This window comes from Dendropsophus ebraccatus, chromosome 1 (assembly GCF_027789765.1).
Source record: "Dendropsophus ebraccatus isolate aDenEbr1 chromosome 1, aDenEbr1.pat, whole genome shotgun sequence".
NCBI classification, from domain to species: domain Eukaryota; kingdom Metazoa; phylum Chordata; class Amphibia; order Anura; family Hylidae; genus Dendropsophus; species Dendropsophus ebraccatus.
The window spans coordinates 77,216,505-77,237,964 of NC_091454.1; the positions used below are offsets into that span (position 1 = coordinate 77,216,505).

At 40.3% G+C, this 21,460-nt stretch overlaps 1 protein-coding gene across 3 annotated transcripts in view; it reads right to left on the minus strand.

Moving 5' to 3' along the window:
* The window catches only part of CDK17 (cyclin dependent kinase 17), a 113,362-nt gene that overhangs the window by 13,455 nt on the left and 78,447 nt on the right, over window positions 1–21,460 (minus strand). For all 3 annotated transcript variants that reach the window (XM_069973803.1, XM_069973789.1, XM_069973797.1), the window contains 6 exons: window positions 12,620–12,753; window positions 6,648–6,773; window positions 5,440–5,496; window positions 3,787–3,901; window positions 2,687–2,781; window positions 53–115 (listed from right to left, as the gene is read on the minus strand). In XM_069973803.1, the coding sequence (XP_069829904.1) occupies window positions 53–115; window positions 2,687–2,781; window positions 3,787–3,901; window positions 5,440–5,496; window positions 6,648–6,773; window positions 12,620–12,753 (590 nt within the window). The remainder of the gene's footprint in view (window positions 1–52; window positions 116–2,686; window positions 2,782–3,786; window positions 3,902–5,439; window positions 5,497–6,647; window positions 6,774–12,619; window positions 12,754–21,460) is intronic.

The following is a 21,460-nucleotide window of genomic DNA, read 5'->3' on the forward strand; positions in this document are numbered from 1 at the left end:
ACTTTAAGTATGAAGACATTTATTAAAAGAACAACTCCGGAACTGTATGTACCTTTACATTATGTATGCTCATAATATTCCCACAGTCATCCATATATTGCTTCAAATCTTTGTCCTAGGAATAAAAACACAACCAGTCACTGCAAAAGTGGAGAACTAACAATAACAGGTTGATTTTGTTTTTTGGTGTAGAATTACAGTGGTACCTTGGTTTAAGAGTAACTTGGTTTAAGAGCGTTTTGGTTTAAGAGCTCACAGTTTTTCAAAATTGTGACTTGGTTTAAGAGCATTGCTTTGGTTAAAGCGCTCCCTGTACTGGGTGGGAGGGCAAGTGGGGGAGGGGCAGGGTCTGCATAGCAGAGTCTACAGCACTGTACTACGACCCAGGAAGTCTCCCTCAGCTTCGAAATCATAGCAGATCCACTTCAGGCTGGGGCTTGTATCAGGGGACAGGACTGTGGAGGTAATCTCCTCTTAGCTGTAACCTCTCTCCCCCCGGACAGTGAGTGCTGCTATACTGTGCCCACATCTGTACTGCTCATTCCTTCATGCTCCCTGCAGTCTCTGTCACCCATTGTGTTTCCCATCCTCTTCATTACTGTACAGAAACTTATAATATCACGTATTCTGCTGTTTCTGAATGTTTGTTTCATCTGTTTTACATGTTATTCAGAATAATAAATCATTATTTTTGGTGTGTGAAACCAATTATCTGCATTTCTATGATTTCTTATGGGAAAATGTGCTTTGGTTTAACATTCGATTTGGATTACAAGCACAGCCCCGAAACAAATTATGCTCGTAATCCAAGGCACCACTGTATTTTGTTTTAGTCTCCTTTGAGTATAGGCGATAACAGCAAAAAAACACCATATATTTCATGCACTATTGCTCATTGCTTGTGAGCCAACCAAACTTTTTAGCGACACAAAAGAATGTAAAGAGAAATTTACACACGAACACACATACTAAATATAGCAGACAGCTCACAGACTAGTAGATCCTTAAGCTACTTAGACAGGATTAGTCTGCTTTACAGTTCTTGTGAGGTTTATCCATACTCCTACAGTACTTGAACTTAACATTCAACAACTCTGCAGACATTTCTTATTAGGCACACAAAAAAGTGCTAATCTAATTTTGAGGCCCAATATTTTTTTCTAGGTGCCAGAAGGAAGAACTGCACTATAGCTATGGAATTATTGAACAAGTCTCCACAATTATGAGGCAGATACATCAGTATATCATGCTTGTATACTCAATATTTAATTTTAAGTAGTAATAAGTATTTTAAAGCAAGATTAATTCCTTCAAAGTGTCAGTGTTGTTATAACTTTCAAAATTTAAATCAACAGAGGATGTGATATAAACAAAGTTTGTAATTTAAATTTTTTATTTATATTTTTAGTTATGCTTTAAAACAAAGCTATTCTTACTTGTACTCTGGTCCAGTTTCCTGAAGGCAGCTTTTTGTCTTGTGCTGGTTGAAAAAAAAAGGCATTCTGCATGCTCAGAGATGGCAGCCATGTGACTGATTGACGCATTGAGCCATCACAATCTGTACTGGCCGGGTCATAGTAACATAGTAAATAAGGTTGAAAGAAGACAAGAGTCCATCAGGTTCAACCTAGGGAAACCCTACTGTGTTGATCCAGGGAAGGCAAAACCCCCCACGAGGCAGACGACAACCACCCCACCACAGGGAGAAAACAGGGTCTTTCTGCGTTTGGTCCTTTTTTTTTTCCAAACAGCACAAGACTAAAAAGCTGCCTTCTGGAGACCATACCTGGATACAGGTAAGTATAGCTTTGTTTTAAAGCATGATAACAAAAATATGGCAGACTTAATTTTTCCATAAAGTATGCTGCAAAACTGCAAAAAAAATTATTTGTGTGGTGAAATTGAAAATAAAAAAAATATTTTTTTTTATTAGGGGTGGGGGAGTGGTTTGTGTTTATGGACATGTTATCTATGTTCCCTAAGTCAGTACCATTACACTCGGCAAAATTTGATTTTATTTGACAACTTTAAAAAAACTTTTTGAAAAAACTAAATGTTCCTTAAAATTGCTCTATTACTATTCCTATAATGCTTTTATTTATTGGTCTATGGGGCTGTGAGGGGTGTCATTTTTTGTGTCATGATCTGTACATTCCATTGGTACCTTCCTTGCATATATGCAACTTTTGGATCACTTTTTATTACAATGTTTCTGGATTTAATGCAACCAATAATACGAAATTTAGCGTTTTGCCATTTTTTTTGCGCTTATGCCATTTACTGTGCATAATCAGGAATGTGATCATTTACTAGTTCAGGTGAATACCAAATATGTTTATTTATATCAATAAAATGGAAAAAGGGGGGTGATTCAAACTTTTCTTAGGGGAGGGGATTGTTTATTAATAAAAAATAACTTTTAAATCTTTTTACACATACATTAATCTGAAGTTCCCCTGGGGGACTTCTAATACAACTGCACTGATTTCTCATAGAGCTCACTCAGTGCGGTATACATATACAGCACTGATCTATAAGATCAGTGCTGTATTGCTCTGGGCTGTTGCAGCTATGGATTGCCAACATTCTTTATATCACATCCCCTTTTGGTTTTGATTTTAAAATTTATAACGAGAGGTGACCTTTAATCTATATAAAAATGTCAGACAAAATATTTCATACATACCAAATATTCAAAGACCAGTGTTAAGGATTTGTCTGTATGAACAATATCGTGTAAGGTAACAATGTTTGCATGCTTCAGGTCCTTCAATAATGAGACTTAAGAAAAAATAAATAAATGACCTTTAGTATAATGTCAAATATTAAGCTTAAATTACATTTCATAATTATGTAAAATTACACTTCATAACTATGTAAAATAATGGCCAAAATTTACTAACATCATTTCACGGTGGAACAGTGATTGGTTTTCTGAAGTTTCAGAATGGACAGAAAAGTTAGCATTGAACACTTTTTTGCAGATAAATATTTGGAGCATTCAGTGTGCGTCAAACATATGGAAAAGGCCACCAGAAAACTTTAAAGGACAGATTGATAAATATGGGCCAATATTTTTATCAATACATATATACATACAAAAATAATCAACAGACATCTGTTAAGACAATAATACCACACACAATGCCAATCCACACAGGCAAAGAAATCAAATCATATATGTGTATATGTAGGTGTGTGTAGAATATTTTAATACAGTATTTCCACTTCTACTACTACTAATTTTGACATTTTTCTGGTTCATAAAGAATTATGAAGGAGCCACACACTTTGTTGTGAAAGCAATTACACATATCACTTCCTTGTTTCCTCGGCACAGCAGAAGTGACATTTAGGAGATCTTGTTGACACTCTGCGGACAATCACATGTTTCTCCTTTAAGGGATGTCTTTCTTATTTAAACTGCAGTATTCTCTGCTGTGGTTTTTTAAATACCATGGGATTTTACATGTGATATGATGATGTAGTATACCACAGAAATAGTTCTGCTATAGCTTTCCTTACACAATGGGCCTTTCTAGTATTAGAAACATACCCCTGCATACATCACTAGGAAAAGATTGAAGGTTATGCTTGTTTTATTCTACAATATCCCATAGAATCCTGCCTCAAACACCCCCACTCATCAGAAATTCACAGAATTTAGCAGAATGTAAAAGTTATTTCTTGATATGAGGAATTATGAAATATTACATGAATAATTCCTAGGCAGAAAATGCAGTGTATTTTCAATGGAGTCACAACCAACAGCATGCTAAGCTTTACCTTCTCTAATAGCTGTGCAAGGAGCTCCTTCTTCATGTTCCAATCGAATTTCTTTCAGGGCTACAAGGTTTTCCGTTAACTTACTCCTTCCTTTAAATACTGTGGCGTAAGTACCCTAAAAGCAAAATATTTTGCCAAGTCAAGCATACAAGTGTATGAGAAGTTTGGAAGAAAAAGCTGTCAGCTACAATGGTGTATGGGCACCAAGCACAGATTTTTATAAACACTGATAAAAAAAACTGATTGATATGGATCATCTATGGGTTTTTATTAAAACAAAAATGCACAGTGAGCAGGTGGGGTAGAAAAAGGAGAGAAAGGCATAACATGGGTAGGTAGGAAAGATAGGATAAGAAATTGAAGATGTGCACAGGAAGAGTGGGTGAAGTAGTGAAACCAACAGAAAGTACTTAGCTCACTAGAGTTAGGGGCTTATTACATGGAGCAATAATCTGCTGCATCAGGTCAAATGGCAGATTATCACTCAGTGTAATAAAGACAATGATCAGCCGATGACAATGAACATCAACTGATGATGTCTTTAGGTCCTGACCTAAAATCATAAGCTGCTGGCGGATGAATCTGTAAAGAATATAATAAAGTAGATGTGTTACCTGTCCACACTCCCCAGTGTCCTGGCTTCTCCAACTCCCTGCAGTGCCTCCCTTTGAAGTGACAGGCTGAGCAGCCTGACACTTTAAACACCAGCTCTGCGGCTCTTGCGGCTGCTGTTGAGAAGAGAGGCCAAGAACACACAGGAGAGCCGGCAGAAGCACCAGGGAGCATGGACAGGTAACATATAAGGATGTCCATGCAGTCTTTGCTGCACGATAGTCACGTAATAGGCTCAGTAAATGAGCGCCAATCTAGCAAATTGTCGCTCATTTACTTAACTGATCAGGCCATGTAATATAGCCCTTAAGGGTAGTTTCACACATACCGTATCGCAGTGGATTTTCTGCTGCAAATCCGCAGCACATTTGACTAAATGAATGAACACAGCATCAAATCTGCTGCGGATTGATTTGACAGTGCAGATTCAATGCTGTGTTCATTAATTTAGTCAAATCTAGTAAAAAAAAAACCTTAGGGTAGCTTCACACAAACCGTACGCTGCGGATCCGCAGCAGATTTGACTAAATGAATAAACAGCATTAAATCTGCAGCATCAAATCTGCTGCGGATCCGCAGCTGATTTTACAGTGTGGATTTAATGCTGTGTTAATTAATTTACTGTAGGTCAAATCTGCTGCGGATCCCCAGCAGTAAATCAGTTGCGATACGGTACGTGTGAAGCTACCCTAAAGCATATATTCAGCAATGAAGCTTTAAGCCAGAAGCTGCTTTCTCATCTCAGTTGCCATTAGACACACATCTCGAAAACAGCGGGATAATACAAAATAGCAGAAAGTTTCAGACCTTTATTATACAATAAAAAAATAAAATAAAATATATATATATATTTTACAATAATTAGGCCTTTAAAACTTCTCTCAAAACAAAATAATACACATAATTCAAGAAAAGTACAGACAGATATGTAATGTAAACACAAATAAATACAGCCGTTTCATGGGAAATTCTCAAGAGGTAGAAAAAAAACTGTAGAAACATTTTCAGTATGACACATCAAACTAAAGGTGGTTTACCAACCTCTCCAAGCTTTTCCAACTTGACGTACGTTTCCATCTTCCCAAACCCAATTTCTGACTAATAAAAAATAAAAAAATGAAACAAAACAAAAAAATTGTTATATTGGAACCATAATTACAATCCCTCTGGAACCAAGTTACTTATTTACAATGCAACACCCACACATCTAAAAAAAAATGTTTTCAATAAAAGGAGTATAACAAACTCAGCTGACAAAATGTCAGCTCAGCCAACCACTGACAGCAGCAGTGACCCACCCTTAGCCAATAAATAGCTGAGAGGGTATTTGCTGCATGGACAACACATCAGAGACAGGAGATCAGAGTAGGTAAGTTTTTGTTTTTTTTAGTGCATCTTGAACACAATTCTTAGATATCTAAGGCTTTCCTTTATGACCTGATCTCTGTTTATAGTCTGTTTCTGGCTTTGGCTTTGGCTTTAAATCTTTGGTAGATAATCTGTCAGATAATCTTTCTGTGTAAATAGACCCTAAGGGTACCTTCACACATACCGGATTTGCAGCGGATTTCAAACTGCGAGTTTGCAGCGAGATCCGCTGCAAATCCATGTAGTGTGAAGGTCTATGGTGTTGCATATCTGCAGCGGAATTTTCATTCCACTGCGCATATGTAACCTGGCCCCTTTAACCCCCGGCCCAGAGCATACATTACCTGCTCAGGGCCGAGCTGTGTGTGAGGCTTCCGTCGGTCCACATCAACCAATCAGTGCCGGCAGCACTGATTGGCTGATGGGGACCGATAGGAGTCGGGAGCCTCCCTGCAGCCGCGGCGCTGAGCAGGAAATGCATGCCCCGGGCCGGGGGCCGGGGGCAGCGGGCGGTGGGGGGTTAAAGGGGCCGGGTTACATATCCGCAGTAGAATGAAAATTCCGCTGCGGATATTCCTGCAAACTTGCCGCGTGAAATCTGCTGCGAATTCGTTACGTGTGAACCTACCCTAAAAGGCTCTTTTAAGTTTATACTGCTTTCTTAAAAATTGTAGCAACCATGGGTCCTCTTTCCTTTTCTGCTATAACTAATAAAGCAACTGAAAACCACTGTTCAGAATGAAGCTACAATCTCCTGTCCCTTCAAACCCTGAAATCAACTGCATATGTTATATACCTCAGTGTTTTTCAAATTACTTTTTTTTTTTGTACTTATGAAATTAAAATGCATTTTTCTCTACAGTCCTGCGTTGTCCCATTACCAGTGAAGCTCTTCGTGATCGCCTGCTCATTGGTTGATCGAACGGTGGGCTGTTAATCTGGAGTTTCTCTAAGTATCCGTCTGGTATCCTGATGTCAGCTGGAAGTGAGAGACGCTTATTTAAGTCCTAAAAGAAAAGGGGGAAAAAAGTCATTAGTTTCAAAATGTGTACAGGGTATACCAGGAAAAGCTGTGTCTAGATCTCTGTATTCTGAAGACGGTAACTGCATACAATGTGTACATGTCCAGGGTTTCTCTTAAGATCCTGTCCATTGAAAAGATGTGGGCTGGCCAGTGACGTGCCTTTTGTGATATTGCCAACAGCGTATTAAATTGCAGAACGGTGAAAGCGCAGAGTCACTGTGCGAATTGTCCTTTCCATTAGCAGCGACTGAATTCATGTAAAGCGATTACTACCAATGTTTTTTATTCTGTGCATAGTAAATAATTTATTCAAGCATGTTGTGTAATTTAATAATAATAATAATAATAATAATAATAAAGTAATAAAATCGGATTGCTTATCCTTTGTTTGTCTCCTTCGTGCCTTTTTCGCCCTTACTGGGTGATAGTCTAAAGTCCCTCCCCTTGGAGACGTGGATCACATGTCCTATATCTCTGCAGTGTTCCAGGTTGGAAACGATAACTTATCCCACTGCAGAGACGTGGAAGACATGATCCACACACACCGTTTTTCGCCTCCAGCCTGTGTTTGCTCCCCTTCTCTTATCCTGTGCATGTACACTCTGGAGGAAGGATGACAACATGGTGGAGGGAGGAGGTGTGACCAGATAAAGATGTAGTCTCCTGGGCTGGAGCCATAGAGAAAATAGTTCCTGGATAAAAAAAAAAAAAAAGTAAAAAAGTTTTATAGGAGCAATGGAGGGGCCCAGAAATGCGGGAAATTACAAACTTGACAGGGTGGGCCAGTGAGTAATACAGGGGCGATTTAGAAGTTTTTTTTTTTTTTTAAATAGCCTGGGCAGAATACCCCCTTAAGAAATTAATGTACATTCAATGGCAACATTAAATAAACCAAGTGTATGTTGTTGTTTTTTTTAAATCATGAAAGCCACATTTGCCTATGCAGACACAATGATAATGTTCACTAATGTTGCATATTACTAAGATGAAACATTAACTACACTTTGTGTTGACACTGTGTCCCACCTTTAATGGGTGAAGAACTCTTTAGGTGCACAGGTACTAACTACAATGACATATAAATCCATACTTAGACCTCTTTATACTGCCAGCAAGAGATTGTATAGCAAATTAACACTATCCTTTCTTTTTCTACCTGAACAACATATTCTGTAATATAACTGTCTCCTAAAAGGCTGATGGGTCCCCTTGTAAAGTACTAAACACCTCTGCCCATTAGATTCAATTGTCGTCTTGCTCATACAAGCCCAAGTTTACAGAATGAAATAAGAGTGCAGTGTAAGACAAGGCTAGGTTCACACTGCGTTTTCAGCATCCGTTTAACGCATCCGTTTTTTTGCAAAAAACGCATGAAAAACGGATTGCAAAAAACGGATTCATTTGTGTGCATCCGTTTTTCCATTGACTTCCATTATAAAAAAAAAACAGATCCGTTTTTTTTGGCGGACCAAAACGGACCAAAAAACGTTGCTGAGCCTATTTTTCTGGACGTTAAAAAAAACGGATCCGTTAAACGGATGCTGAAAACGCAGTGTGAACCTAGCCTAACACAGGTACAAGAGTCCTTGGCACCCAAGAGCCCTACACCCTTATACATGCAGTAAATATGGACTACTCCTTTATGGGACCACAGCAATGCATGACACACACTGTATAACCTCACAGGAGAACACTGTGCTGCTTCTCCACGTCTACAGTCTAGATAAACCAAGCCGTAGTTTACAGAACAAAAGACATTCTTTCAGTAAATACTTTACTTTAGAACAGAACAACTCCCAGGGGCAGATCTATAAAACCTGGGACGTTCCCTTGAGATTGCAGGCAGCTGGAGATTAGATGCATGTTTCCTAAGCAAAGTGGTTTTCCATAGTTAGATAACATAAATGAATAGTCTCACACATGCTCCATGCATAACCTGTTAGGATTCCTTCTGTTTAGCAATGAACTAATATCTGGGTTGTTACTTCCCTTGAATATACCAGAGTTTAATGCACCCAGCAGATTTGCAACACATGGTTTTGTAGATGGTAAATTAGACAGCCTTTCAGAGGATTTTTAGCACATACCTAATATCTATGGCCTTCCACTCCCCCCTTCAGCAGACTAGTAGTAGCAATCCTGAATTTCCGGCATATTAAACTGCATTACCAAAACAATTAGTACCCAAAGCAGAGAAGGCAGACATATGTGTTGTAGGGATAGGGTGTGCACTGCATTTCTATCAAATATCCAATAATAATTTTATTTTAAAAAGGGAACTATCAGCAGGTTTATATGAATCTAACCTGCTGATACCTCCCTAGAGTGCACGGAGCGCTGATGATGAAGGTATGTCTGTTATCTTCATCCTCGGCTCTGTTCCTGTGCTGTTAGCTGTGAAATCTTCTGCCTGGTGAGCAGTTAGGAGCAATGGGGGCAGGGCTACCACCACCCAAGCACTGATTCGGTCCGCCTCAGTCCTCCATTGATAATCATCATAAGGGGAGGCTGGTAGGACCATAGCCCCACCTTCTGCGCTGCGATCCAGCCCCGGACTGGAGCTCGAGGGTGAGGGGAGGGCTTTAGCCCCTAGTGCTCCTAACGGCTTAACGGGCAGAGGATTTCACAGCTAACAGCATGGGAACTGCAGCAAGGATGATGGTAACAGACATCCCTTAATCCTCAGTACCCCATGCTCACTAAGGAGATATCAGCAGGTTATTAGATTTGTCTAGCCTGCTGATAGTTCCCTTTAATTCATCCCACATGGTAATTCCAGTGGACTGTGATTTCACTAGAGACTACAGTAAACATTACCTTATCATTCCAATACTTTTCACAATTTCTTTATGGTGATCCATAACCCCACCCCCCCTTGCTGGGGATGTGAAGGGTCAATGTTGCTAGTGTTTTGGTGCGGTGGGGTCCTGCTGGGGCAGCAAAGTCCAGATTTCCTAACCTCAGTTATAGTACGCAATAATCATGCACATCTCTACATCCCTTAGCTAAAGTGTAACTGCGGTGTATGGAGAAATAGAATTAGAGCACATCTTTCTGCCCCCATAATCTAATATTGCGGTGCACAGTGCAATAACACTATAGTGCATATCTCAGCTACAGTACTATATAGCTACACCAATAGTGGAATAATTATAGCACACCTCTCAGTTACATGTTATAATTCTGCAACACTGTCACTGCCCATGCTTGCAATGACCTTACATATTGCTAAAAATAAAAGAATATGGTATAACCTGTTTAAGACAGACTTAGTGGAGATGTATGGCTCAGTTGATTGTTGGTTTTGATTTGCAAGAAGAAACCAAAATCATATGTATGGATCTATGTTAAGACCCATATTTTGCAAAGTCTGTAGTAAATGTCCTGGTAAGACATAATTTCTAATGTCAGTTTTCATGTTTGTTTGTTCAACATAAGGGAACCCACAGCTCTATCTGGGCTGAGAATGTCAGCTTAATAATTCATGTACTGCCCAACAGGCTAAGTAGTACTGATTTACACTCAAGTGCAGATCCGTATACCATCATTTCACATCAGTAGCCTCTCTAGTTTATCTGTGCTCCAGGCAGTCACTGCTGCCTCACTGATAATGATGATGGATATATAGACTCATCCGCACTGCTCTAATGTCACACAAAGCATGAAAGTGTAGACAAATTCAATTATCAGCTTAGGAGATAAGAATACATTACGCATCAAGATAATAGCTGCAACCTCAAAAAGAAGAGAGCCCCAAACCCAAATTAGGGTCTCTAAACCATCAATCTACATGAATATTATCGTAACTATCCTTTTTAAGAATTAAATAATTGATTTCTACATTATAACACAATGTTTTCTAATGAGTCCTATTCGCCAAAAGGTAGTGAAGAGGCATGTGTAACCCATTACTCTGCTTTTTTTTTTTTAAGAGAAGGCTTTCAATGATAAAGGAATTGATACTAAAGATAATAAATATAACTCCAAACATAACAGAAAAATCTGAATGAGATCTCCATCTGCCTATACTAGGAAAGCACAGTAAAAAGTTGCAGCCATCAGGTTACACTATCTGCAAGCTTAATGCATGCACCAGAAACACTGACTCTTTCAACTCCTCTTACTATTGATATGCAGAGGAGATATCAGTTTCTAAGGAAACAAAAAGCTCAATTTAACAATTATTGATTGCCAGCAGAGATAAACGAAGATCATTTGTTCTAATGGCACCTGAAGTTCCTAGAGAATTCCAGCAGAGAGCAGTATATTTCTAAACACTGCAATCCAACAGTGCCAAACTCAATTGTGGTCGATAATAAGTAGATGAGACTTAGAAACCTATCTTACTTAGAAGAGAGTTGAATCAAAGAAACAGTGACAAATATTGGAGGAGGGGGGAAGAAGAAACTGCAGCTGTCATATTCTATATAATAATGTTTACAGTCTTTTCCTGTAGTTTATGTAGGTTTGAAAACTGAAGTATCTTATAGAGTTTTGTGCTGGGAACAATTTCAAATTATAAAGAATTTTCAGCAGAAAGGTAACTTCTAAATATCTCTATGTAAGCCTAGTCAATATTATGGAAGCTTGAGCTAGTTTTAAGGATGTCCACTCCTTATTGTTAACATGATTTTGAACTAAGGATGGATTTAAATCATCTCTGGATGATGGAGCACTCCAAGATCAAAGGTTTTTACAGTGGCAAAAAAATATCTACATCTGGTGACCAAAGGAGAGAGTAGCATAAAAGTTACTCTCGGATTAGAGAGTGTCACCTTGGATACTAGCTTAAAAATAGTAACAAGAATAGATGTCATAAACATGTGACAAATTACTATCATTAAGGCAAGCCACACGTCCATGAATGGGTATCCTAATTCCGGAATCCAAATTAAAATTCATGGCATCTATGGAAAGTATTACTGGCAGATGAGGATTTTGCACACAGGTCTCAGCTCGGGAAAATATATGCAGTATACAGCAATACACCTGATGTGTTATTGGCACATGTATCGGATGTGACACTGGCTGAACAAACCACATTATTTCCACTCAATTTTTGTGAATCCTGCTTACTTTACGAGCAATTTATGTCTAACAAGTAGTTAACATTGACCCACAGGCCCATCTTTTGCCATTTCTTCATCATTGCTCCTAAATGCCTTGTTTTTAGATATAAAGATATATAACATTTGACAGAAATAAAACGGTTATTGTTCTTCCAGCTAGAATAGACTACATGCAATATAATCATTCACCCATACTGTGATCTGGTAATTATTATTTTTTTTACACTGAACCTCCAGGAAAACAATATAGAATATCTCTTGTAATATTACTTACCTCTACCCCTGAGATCTAAGACCTTTGCACTTTTCTGCCTAGTTTGTATTCTGCCTGCTTGGTGAGTCGTGACCCCATCAGCACCTGCATGCTTAGCCATGCAGGCAGAATACAAGTGGGTCAACTCGGAAAGTATTAAAGACCCATTTTCTGGGGAAAAAATCCTTTAAGTATGCCTCCTAAATACATAGTCTGTATAGTGATGTTTTATTGCTAGTCAAATGAAATTGTCACAGTGGACCATGGAGACTTAACAGAGTAAAGCCCCTATTGTCGTCCAGGCAGCTCATAGAGGATAGGGCCCTTAGAAATTAGGTTGCAGAATTTAATCTAAAGAAACATTCTACCCTAAATTCAATCCTTAAAAACACCAAAAGAAAGTATATGTACAGGAATTCGTTGATCACAGATTTTAGTGACAGATCTAAATAGAGTTAGAATACAACAAACATTACAGACTGCAAATTGTGTGCCACATCATGTTACCTCCATTGAAATTCTCCTGTGTATTCTGTTCCTGAGGCAAACACCTGTGGGGGACTGGACTTCATCAGACGAGGTCCCAGATGCTTGGTCGCTTTCACCATCTGATCCCATTTTTAGGTTTTCATGTACAATGTCTGAAATAAAGAAGCATTTGAATATGAGTGATGATAGATTTAATTGTACTAACACAACTATTCTGATGGCCTTTACTAGAGACCAAAAGATTATACATACCCTTAAGCTGCACTTTTAAGACAGAAAGAAATACAGTCAATACTATTATGGACTTACAAGTGCAAAAGAAAGGTGTAAGACTGGGAACCCATCACGGTGACCCCTCTCACCAACAGATTGCCTAAGCAGGCCTTTTCTGTGTTGAGAGTTGAAAGTCCTGAATGAAAACAGCAGGAACATAGCATAGCACAGAAAATAGCAGCAGCTATTGAACAGGCCAGGCCCACAAGATCAGAAGCCATTATTATGAGATTATTATTAAGTAGATGACCACCGCTAGAATGTCTATGTGCCCTAATAGGGCATATTATATATATATATATATATATATATATATATATATATATATATATATATATATATATATACATATATATAAATTCTCAGATCTCACTGCTATCTGAATTTTTTTATAAATTTTTATTTGGTGTGCATTGGAAGAGGGGTAGTCTTATACGGTGATTATATTCCAAACTCTATATTTTAACTGGAAAAGTTGTGGGTCGTCTTATACGCCGGAAAATACGGGTAAGTATTTCCATTTCCAAGTTATCCGCTATCTATTGGATTGCTAAAAACAACTGATCAGTAGGTCTGACTGATGAATAAAATCACCTGAATAAATCGAGTACACAGCTTGTCCATGGACTGTACTCCATTTATCCCCTGTGGGGCTTCTGAACATTGCTCAGCAATGTTAGGAAGCTCCATAGAGGATGGATATTGGATAAGGAATACATTATAGACAGGAACACTCTTTTATTGTAAGGAAACAACTTTTTCTAATACAAAAAACCCGTTAGTTATAGGGGAATATTCTGCACTGTGTCTAAAAGAAACATTCATTTTGAGTAACAAGCACTAGGCGGCTGCATCATTCATCTCACTGTATAAATGATTCTTCTGTCAGTAATGGAATTCCAATTTTTTGCAATTACAGCATTGAGGCTTCCTATTGAGCGCTTGTTTTATATAATGATTGCTGTTGTATGCACCAAAGATTCTGCTTGTGTTTGCAAAAGCCTTTTCATAAAATTGCTAAATTAGTTTAAAGAAAAGAAGAAAACACAAGACAAGTGCCTCTTGTTTTACAGAAATAATGAAGTAATGAAATGGTTTGTCAGAGCTGTAAAACAAGCCACAGTCTAAACAGTAGAGTGCAAGAATATACAGGGCAAACGTTAGAACCCAACACCGCAAGACAACCGAGATCATATCTGCTATTTCAGTTATACTTGCATCCAGTCATTCACAAGTTAAGAACAAAAAAACAAAACAACAACAAGGAGCAGATTCATGACAACTATCTAAAAGGAAAAACTACCTTAGCGGCCCACTGCAACCAATCATGGCCAGCTTTTATTTTTCTACAACAGAAAACAGAAGACTGCCACTGTGATTGTTATTTGTACGTAGTCAGCATATATTTGTGTGCACAGTCAAAGCTATAGTCTAACACCACAAGAGAATAATTTGGTGAACACCACTATTTCTATATCTAAGAAATTAAAAAATTATTATGTCCAAAAACAAAGCATGACAAATCATTTAACTTTTTAAAGTGTCACTGTTGTTATAACTTTCAAAATTTAAATTAACAGGAAATGTGATATAAAGCAAGTTTGCAATTTACATATATCATGGGAAACAGCACTTCCTGTGTTTAGTCTCTTTGGAAGAAAAAGAAAAAGTCTAAACAAAGGAAGTCCCGTGTTTTCCAGATCATCTGCGCGCTTACAGAGAAGGCAGCCATGTGATTGACTGACGCATTGAGCTGTGACACTCAGGTCAGACTTCATGTCTTTTTTTTTCCCCAAGCAGGACAAAACTAAAAATCTGCCTTCAGGAGACTGGGCTTAGATACAAGTCCGTTCAGCTTTGTTTCACAGCATAAAAAAAATGTAAACTACATTTCTACATATCTACTGTTGATTGATATTTTGAAAGTTATAACAGTGACACTTAAAACAAGTCTGAGGGTACAAACCCACTTGACGTATTTGCTGCGTGAATCAGTCTTAAAAATAAGCAGGCAAAACGCAGGTTGGCTTTATACAATTGTTCTGTGTTAAAATACGCAATTGCGTATAAAAAAGGAATCTCTAAACTCCAATTCTGCAGTTCTCATAGTGTAAGAACTCTGACTTTCTGATGTCCTAGGGCAGGGGTCCTCAACTGGCGGACCGCGGTCCGAACCCGGACCGCGGAGGCCAGCTGTCCGGACCCCTGGTCAGACCTCCTAACCGCCCCGGACTCGGTCCGTCCTGCTCCCCACCGCACTGCCTCCCGCCCCATAGGCGTACTGTCCTTAGATGTCAGTACGCCTGTGGGGCTGGGGGCGGTGTCGGTCCGGCCCCTGGATGATATCCCGGGGATGTCCCGGGGATTCCCCAGCAGCGCACCACAGACCTCAGTGTACGCTGCCGGCCTGTCCTTCCCGAAAGTGCAGGCCGGCGGCGTACGCTGAGGTCACTGATGCGCGCTCTGCTGGGGAATCCCCGGGACATCCCTACAGAGCGCGTATCAGCCGGGGGCCGGACCGACGGGAAGAGAAGAAGAAGTTGTTTTTGTTATTTTTTTTTCTGTCTGGGGGGCATCTACAAGGGGAGAGCGCACAGGTGGACTATATACTACAGGGGGGACCTCACAGGGGGCTATATACTACTGAGGGGGCTATATACTACTGGGGGGAGCGCACAGGGGGCACCTCACAGGGGGCTATATACTACTGAGGGGGCTATATACTACTGGGGGGAGCGCACAGGGGGCACCTCACAGGGGGCTATATACTACTGAGGGGGCTATATACTACTGGGGGGAGCGCACAGGGGGTTATATACTACAGGGGGGACCTCACAGGGGCTATATACTACAGGGGGAAAGCACAAGGGGGGCTATATACTACTGAGGGGGCTATATACTACTGGGGGGAGCGCACAGGGGGCACCTCACAGGGGGCTATATACTACTGGGGGGAGCGCACAGGGGGTTATATACTACAGGGGGGACCTCACAGGGGCTATATACTACAGGGGGAAAGCACAAGGGGGGCTATATACTACTGGGGGGAGCTCACAGGGGGCTATATACTACTGGGGGACAGCGCACAGGGGGCTATATACTACAGGAGGAGAGCGCACAGGGGGGCTATATACTACTGGGGGGAGCTCACAGGGGGCTATATACTACTGGGGGGAGCTCACAGGGGGCTATATTCTACAGGGGGAGAGCGCACGGGGAGGCTATATACTACTGGGGGGAGCTCACAGGGGGCTATATACTACAGGGGGAGAGCGCACAGGGGGGCTATATACTACTGGGGGAGCAACAGGGGGCTATATACTACTGAAGGAGAGCGCACAGGGGGGGGCTATACACTACTGGGGGAGCAACAGGGGGGCTATATACTACCAGGGCAGTCACCCCCTTTGTACCTAATATCAAAGGCCTGGTGAGAGAGAAAAAAATGCCAATTTTCCCGCTAATAAGCAGCAATTCTGTATATAAATAGTTGAACGTTTGTGACAAAGTAACAAAACACGTTTCCTACTGATGTTCAGCTCGGACCTTCACCTGACTATAGACCCCGGTAAGTGGACCCTCACTAAAAGTTGTTGAGTACCCCTGTCCTAGGGTATGGGTCCATTTACACAGAAAGATATCTGACAGATTATCTGCCAAAGATTTGAAGCCAAAGCCAGAAACAGACTATAAACAGAGACCAGGTCATAAAAGAAAGCCTGAGATTTCTCCTCTTTTCAAATCCATTCATGACTTTGGCTTTAAATCAGAAAATCTGTCAGATAATCTTTCTGCGTAAATGGACTCTATGTTTGATCTTAGTTTATGGTCATTTTTTTTAAAAGTCTTAAAAGGTCAGCTATAAGAAGGTTAGAGGAATCTAACACGCTGATAGCTGCCTATAGCGCTGGGGACGCCGAGGAGGAAGGTATGTGTCTTACCTTGCTCCTCGGCTCGATCCCACACTGGTAGTCGGGGTAAACGCCGCTCCAGAGCACCGTTGGGAGCACTGTTGCGTCATCTAGCCTGCCCCCTCCATTGATTATCATTGGACAGCAGTCCGGATGACTCAAAAGCGATCCTAACAGTGCTCTGAAGCAGAGTTTGCTTCGACTAACAGTGTGTGACCGGCCCCGAGGAGGAAGGTAAGACACATACCTTCCTCCTCAGTGTCGCCGACACTATAGGGGGCTATCAACAGGTTAGATTTGTCTAACCTGCTATTAGTTCCCCTTTAATAAAAGTCCCTTTCCACCACTGGATTCAATAGTAAAACATTTGTTTACATTCACATTTTTGTCCATAATTAGTAAGGATATAAAATGCAAGGGACTTATTTGTTTTGAGGTGTTTTTGGGACTAGAAGAAAAAATCTGCAGACAAACTAATTGATGCTGCAGAGAATGGCACTAAACTAAACAGGGGTGACAGTATCACTACCATTGTTTTTGTTGTGTCTTGGTAAGTACACTCCATCATTACGTTGTCCTTTTCTACACCAATGGAGCAGCTTTCATTAAGATTAACAGAAAGCCAGCTGAGCATACTTTAGGGCTAAGTCATAACTATTTTTATATTATAGGTTTCTATTCTTGAATTTCCATAAATTAAGAAAGTTCCTATTAAGCAAGTAGAAGCTGAACTATCCACACCGCTTTATTTCAGAATATGCTACAAAATCTAAAACGAGAACATGACTTTAGAACATACTAGTGCTATGCTTACGTATACCTCCTTAGTTAATATTGTTGCTTGTTCCTTTTAGGTGGTGTTTCAACAGTGGGTGTTGCTTGTTACAAAAAAATCTAAAATGTGGCACGGTTTTAGAAAAACTGTCCTATTCCGTCCAGCATGACCAAGAGATCCTGTATTCTTTATGGGGAGGTGTACGTCTCAGCCAGGGAGCTCTCGCTGAGGCTTATATATTTAAAAACAAAAGGAGTCAGATGTGATTTTCTGCCTCACCCAACCCCTATCACCACCAACATCATCTGACGGTGGTTGTTTGGGAGAGCCCTATACGCCTTAGATTGATGACCGAACCCACCACAAGCGGTAGGTTGTACAGAGCAAGAGAGGTTTTCTATGGGGATTTGTTACAGCTGTGGACAGTTCCTGTCTCGGCCAGAGATGTCAGCAGAGAGCACTGTGTGAGAATGAAAAGAAAACAACATTTCCTGCAGGACATACAGCAGCTGATAAGTATGGAAAGGCTTGAGATTTTTTTTTATAGGAGTACATTACAAATCTATATAATTTTCTGAAACCAGTTGATTTGAAAGAAAAAGATTTTCACTGGAAAACCCCTTTAAAAGGCATTGATCAGTTGAGATGCACAGCGTCGGCTGTTTGTTGTCTTTCAACGTCGCTTTGTGTAATAGGAGCGAGCGGCGAGAGCTGCTTTCTTCAATAGGCCACCAGGACGATACTTAGATCAGCCCCTCCTGCAGCTCCCCGCGGCCCTCTGTTCACTGTCTATACATGTAACAGCATAAACAGAGAGCGGGAAATGAGAAGGAAGCAAACGTTGGCCTGACTGGTCAGTGTTCGCTTAATCCTCACATCGTGCCATGTAATACGGCTTTAGGCCAGGTTCAGACTATGTAACTGTGCGGCTGTATTTGCGGCTGTAATTGTGCGGCGGTATTTTTGGTGGTTCATGCATACGCTGGAAAGTATAGGATATACGGCTGCACAGTGCACACTATGTATGAATCTACGGCCCGATCGTAAACGGACCCGTAAAAAATGAACAAGACCATTGTTTGCGGCCGAGGATTGACAGGCGGTCCGTACGGAGTACTTCAAAAATAGCCGGCAATGATGCCGAATGCCGATGCCTCTAATAGTTAATATATTAAATTAATAAAACACATTTTCTTTGTAATAAAGTCCCTTTCGTTGGTCAATAATTTAATTCTAACGAATCCATCATTTGGCAATTAAATATACTGTTAAAATAAATAGATATATAAATAAATGTATATTTATATATATATTTATTTTTTGACAGTATATTTAATTGCACAATGATGGATTCGTTAGAATTAAATTATTGACCAACGAAACTGAATTTATTTCATCGAAAATGTGTTTTATTAATTAGTACAGGAAGCTCCATAAGCCGTTAATTCATATGCCGGCAATAGAGCTTTCTGTACTAATCATCACTTTACTTTAATGAAAACATCAAATGTTTCTTCTAATTATGTTATCACAATAGCATTATTAGAAGAAACATTTAGAATTATATGTGCGCTCAGCTGATTGGCTGATCGGCTGAGCGCACATATAATGAGCCGGTCCGCAGTACAGTGACTTCATTGTGCTGCGGACCAGCGAAGAGACAACATCGGGGTGAGTATAGAGCTCTCCCCACCCCCTCCCCAGCACTGCACCCCTCCCAGCAAGGAAGGGGGGGTCAGTTAACCCCTTCCTTGCTGGGATGGGTGCAGTCTGACATCAGTCTAGCCAAGGGGTTAAGGGGGATGCAATACATCCTCCCTTAACCCCTTGGGGGCCAGACTGTAAGCAGCGATCTGTAAAGATGCTGCATACTGTAAGGTGCACAACACCGCTCACAATGATGGGTGTTGTGCTCCTGTTTGTGTGTTTTTTGTGTGTTTCTCCCTTTTTGTTTTTCAGATATCGGTATCCTGTGGATTACGTCGATGACCAGCGTTTTTTTAATGTTTTTTTTTTTAATAAAATGGTCAATGAGGGGTGTGGGGGTGTTTTTATTTGAATAAAAAAATTTTTTAACTTGTGTCTTGTCTTTATTTCTTTACTTTATAGACTTAGTAGTGGAAGCCGTCTAATAGACGGAATCCATTACTAAGTTGGGGCCTAGTGTTAGCCGGTATAAAATGGCTAACACTAATCCCCTATTATTACCCCAGTACCCAATGCCACCAGGGGTACTGGGAAGAGCCGGGTGCCAGTGGTCCCGGAGCGTCAAAATTGGCGCTCCTGGATCGGGCGGCAGCAGGCTGGTAAGATTTAGGCTGGGGAGGGCCTAAACCAATGGCTCTTCCCACCCTGGTGTTACCAGGCTGCTGTCGTTTGGTTTTTAACCCGGCTGGTTATAAAAATAGGGGGGACCCTATGCGGTTTTTTTTTTAAATAAATAATTTTAAAAAACCGCATAGGGTCCCCCCTATTTTTATAATCAGCCGGGTTAAAAACCAAACGACAGCAGCCTGGTAACACCAGGGTGGGAAGAGCCATTGGTTTAGGCCCTCCCCAGCCTAAATCTTACCAGCCTGCTGCCGCCTGGTCCAGGAGCGCCAATTTTGACGCTCCGGGACCACTGGCACCCGGCTCTTCCCAGTACCCCTGGTGGCATTGGGTACTGGGGTAATAATAGGGGGTTATTGTTAGCCATTTTATTCCGGCTAACACTAGGCCCCAACTTAGTAATGGATTCCGTCTATTAGACGGCTTCCACTACTAAGTCTATAAAGTAAAGAAATAAAGACAAGACACAAGTTAAAAAATTTTTTATTCAAATAAAAACACCCCCACACCCCTCATTGACCATTTTATTAAAAAAAAAACATTAAAAAAACGCTGGTCATCGACGTAGTCCACGGAATCCGACGTAATCCACAGGATACCGATATCTGAAAAACAAAAAGGGAGAAACACACAAAAAACACACAAACAGGAGCACAACACCCATCATTGTGAGCGGTGTTGTGCACCTTACAGTATGCAGCATCTTTACAGATCGCTGCTTACAGTCTGGCCCCCAAGGGGTTAAGGGAGGATGTATTGCATCCCCCTTAACCCCTTGGGGGCCAGACTGATGTCAGACTGCACCCATCCCAGCAAGGAAGGGGTTAACTGACCCCCCCTTCCTTGCTGGGAGGGGTGCAGTGCTGGGGAGGGGGTGGGGAGAGCTCTATACTCACCCCGATGTTGTCTCTTCGCTGGTCCGCAGCACAATGAAGTCACTGTACTGCGGACCGGCTTATTATATGTGCGCTCAGCCGATCAGCCGATCAGCCGAGCGCACAAATAATTCTAAATGTTTCTTCTAATAATGCTATTGTGATAACATAATTAGAAGAAACATTTGATGTTTTCATTAAAGTAAAGTGATGATTAGTACAGAAAGCTCTTTTGCCGGCAATATGAATTAACGGCTTATGGAGCTTCCTGTACTAATTAATAAAACACATTTTCGATAAAATAAATTCAGTTTCGTTGGTCAATAATTTAATTCTAACGAATCCATCATTGTGCAATTAAATATACTGTCAAAAAATAAATATATATATAAATATACATTTATTTATATATCTATTTATTTTAACAGTATATTTAATAGCAAAATGATGGATTAATTAAAATTTAATTAGTGAACAACGAAAGGCACTTTATTACAACGAAAATGTGTTTTATTATTTTAATAGATTAACCATGAGAGACATCGGCATTAGTGCAGAGGATCGCAAACCCCGGTAATAGCAATTCATGTAAACTGTGTTCCCTGCTTTCCCAGATGCATCCAGAGGTGTTTGCATCACTTTAAGATTTTATTTGTTATTTTTAGTTGAACCAGATTTTCAAGTAAATGACCGT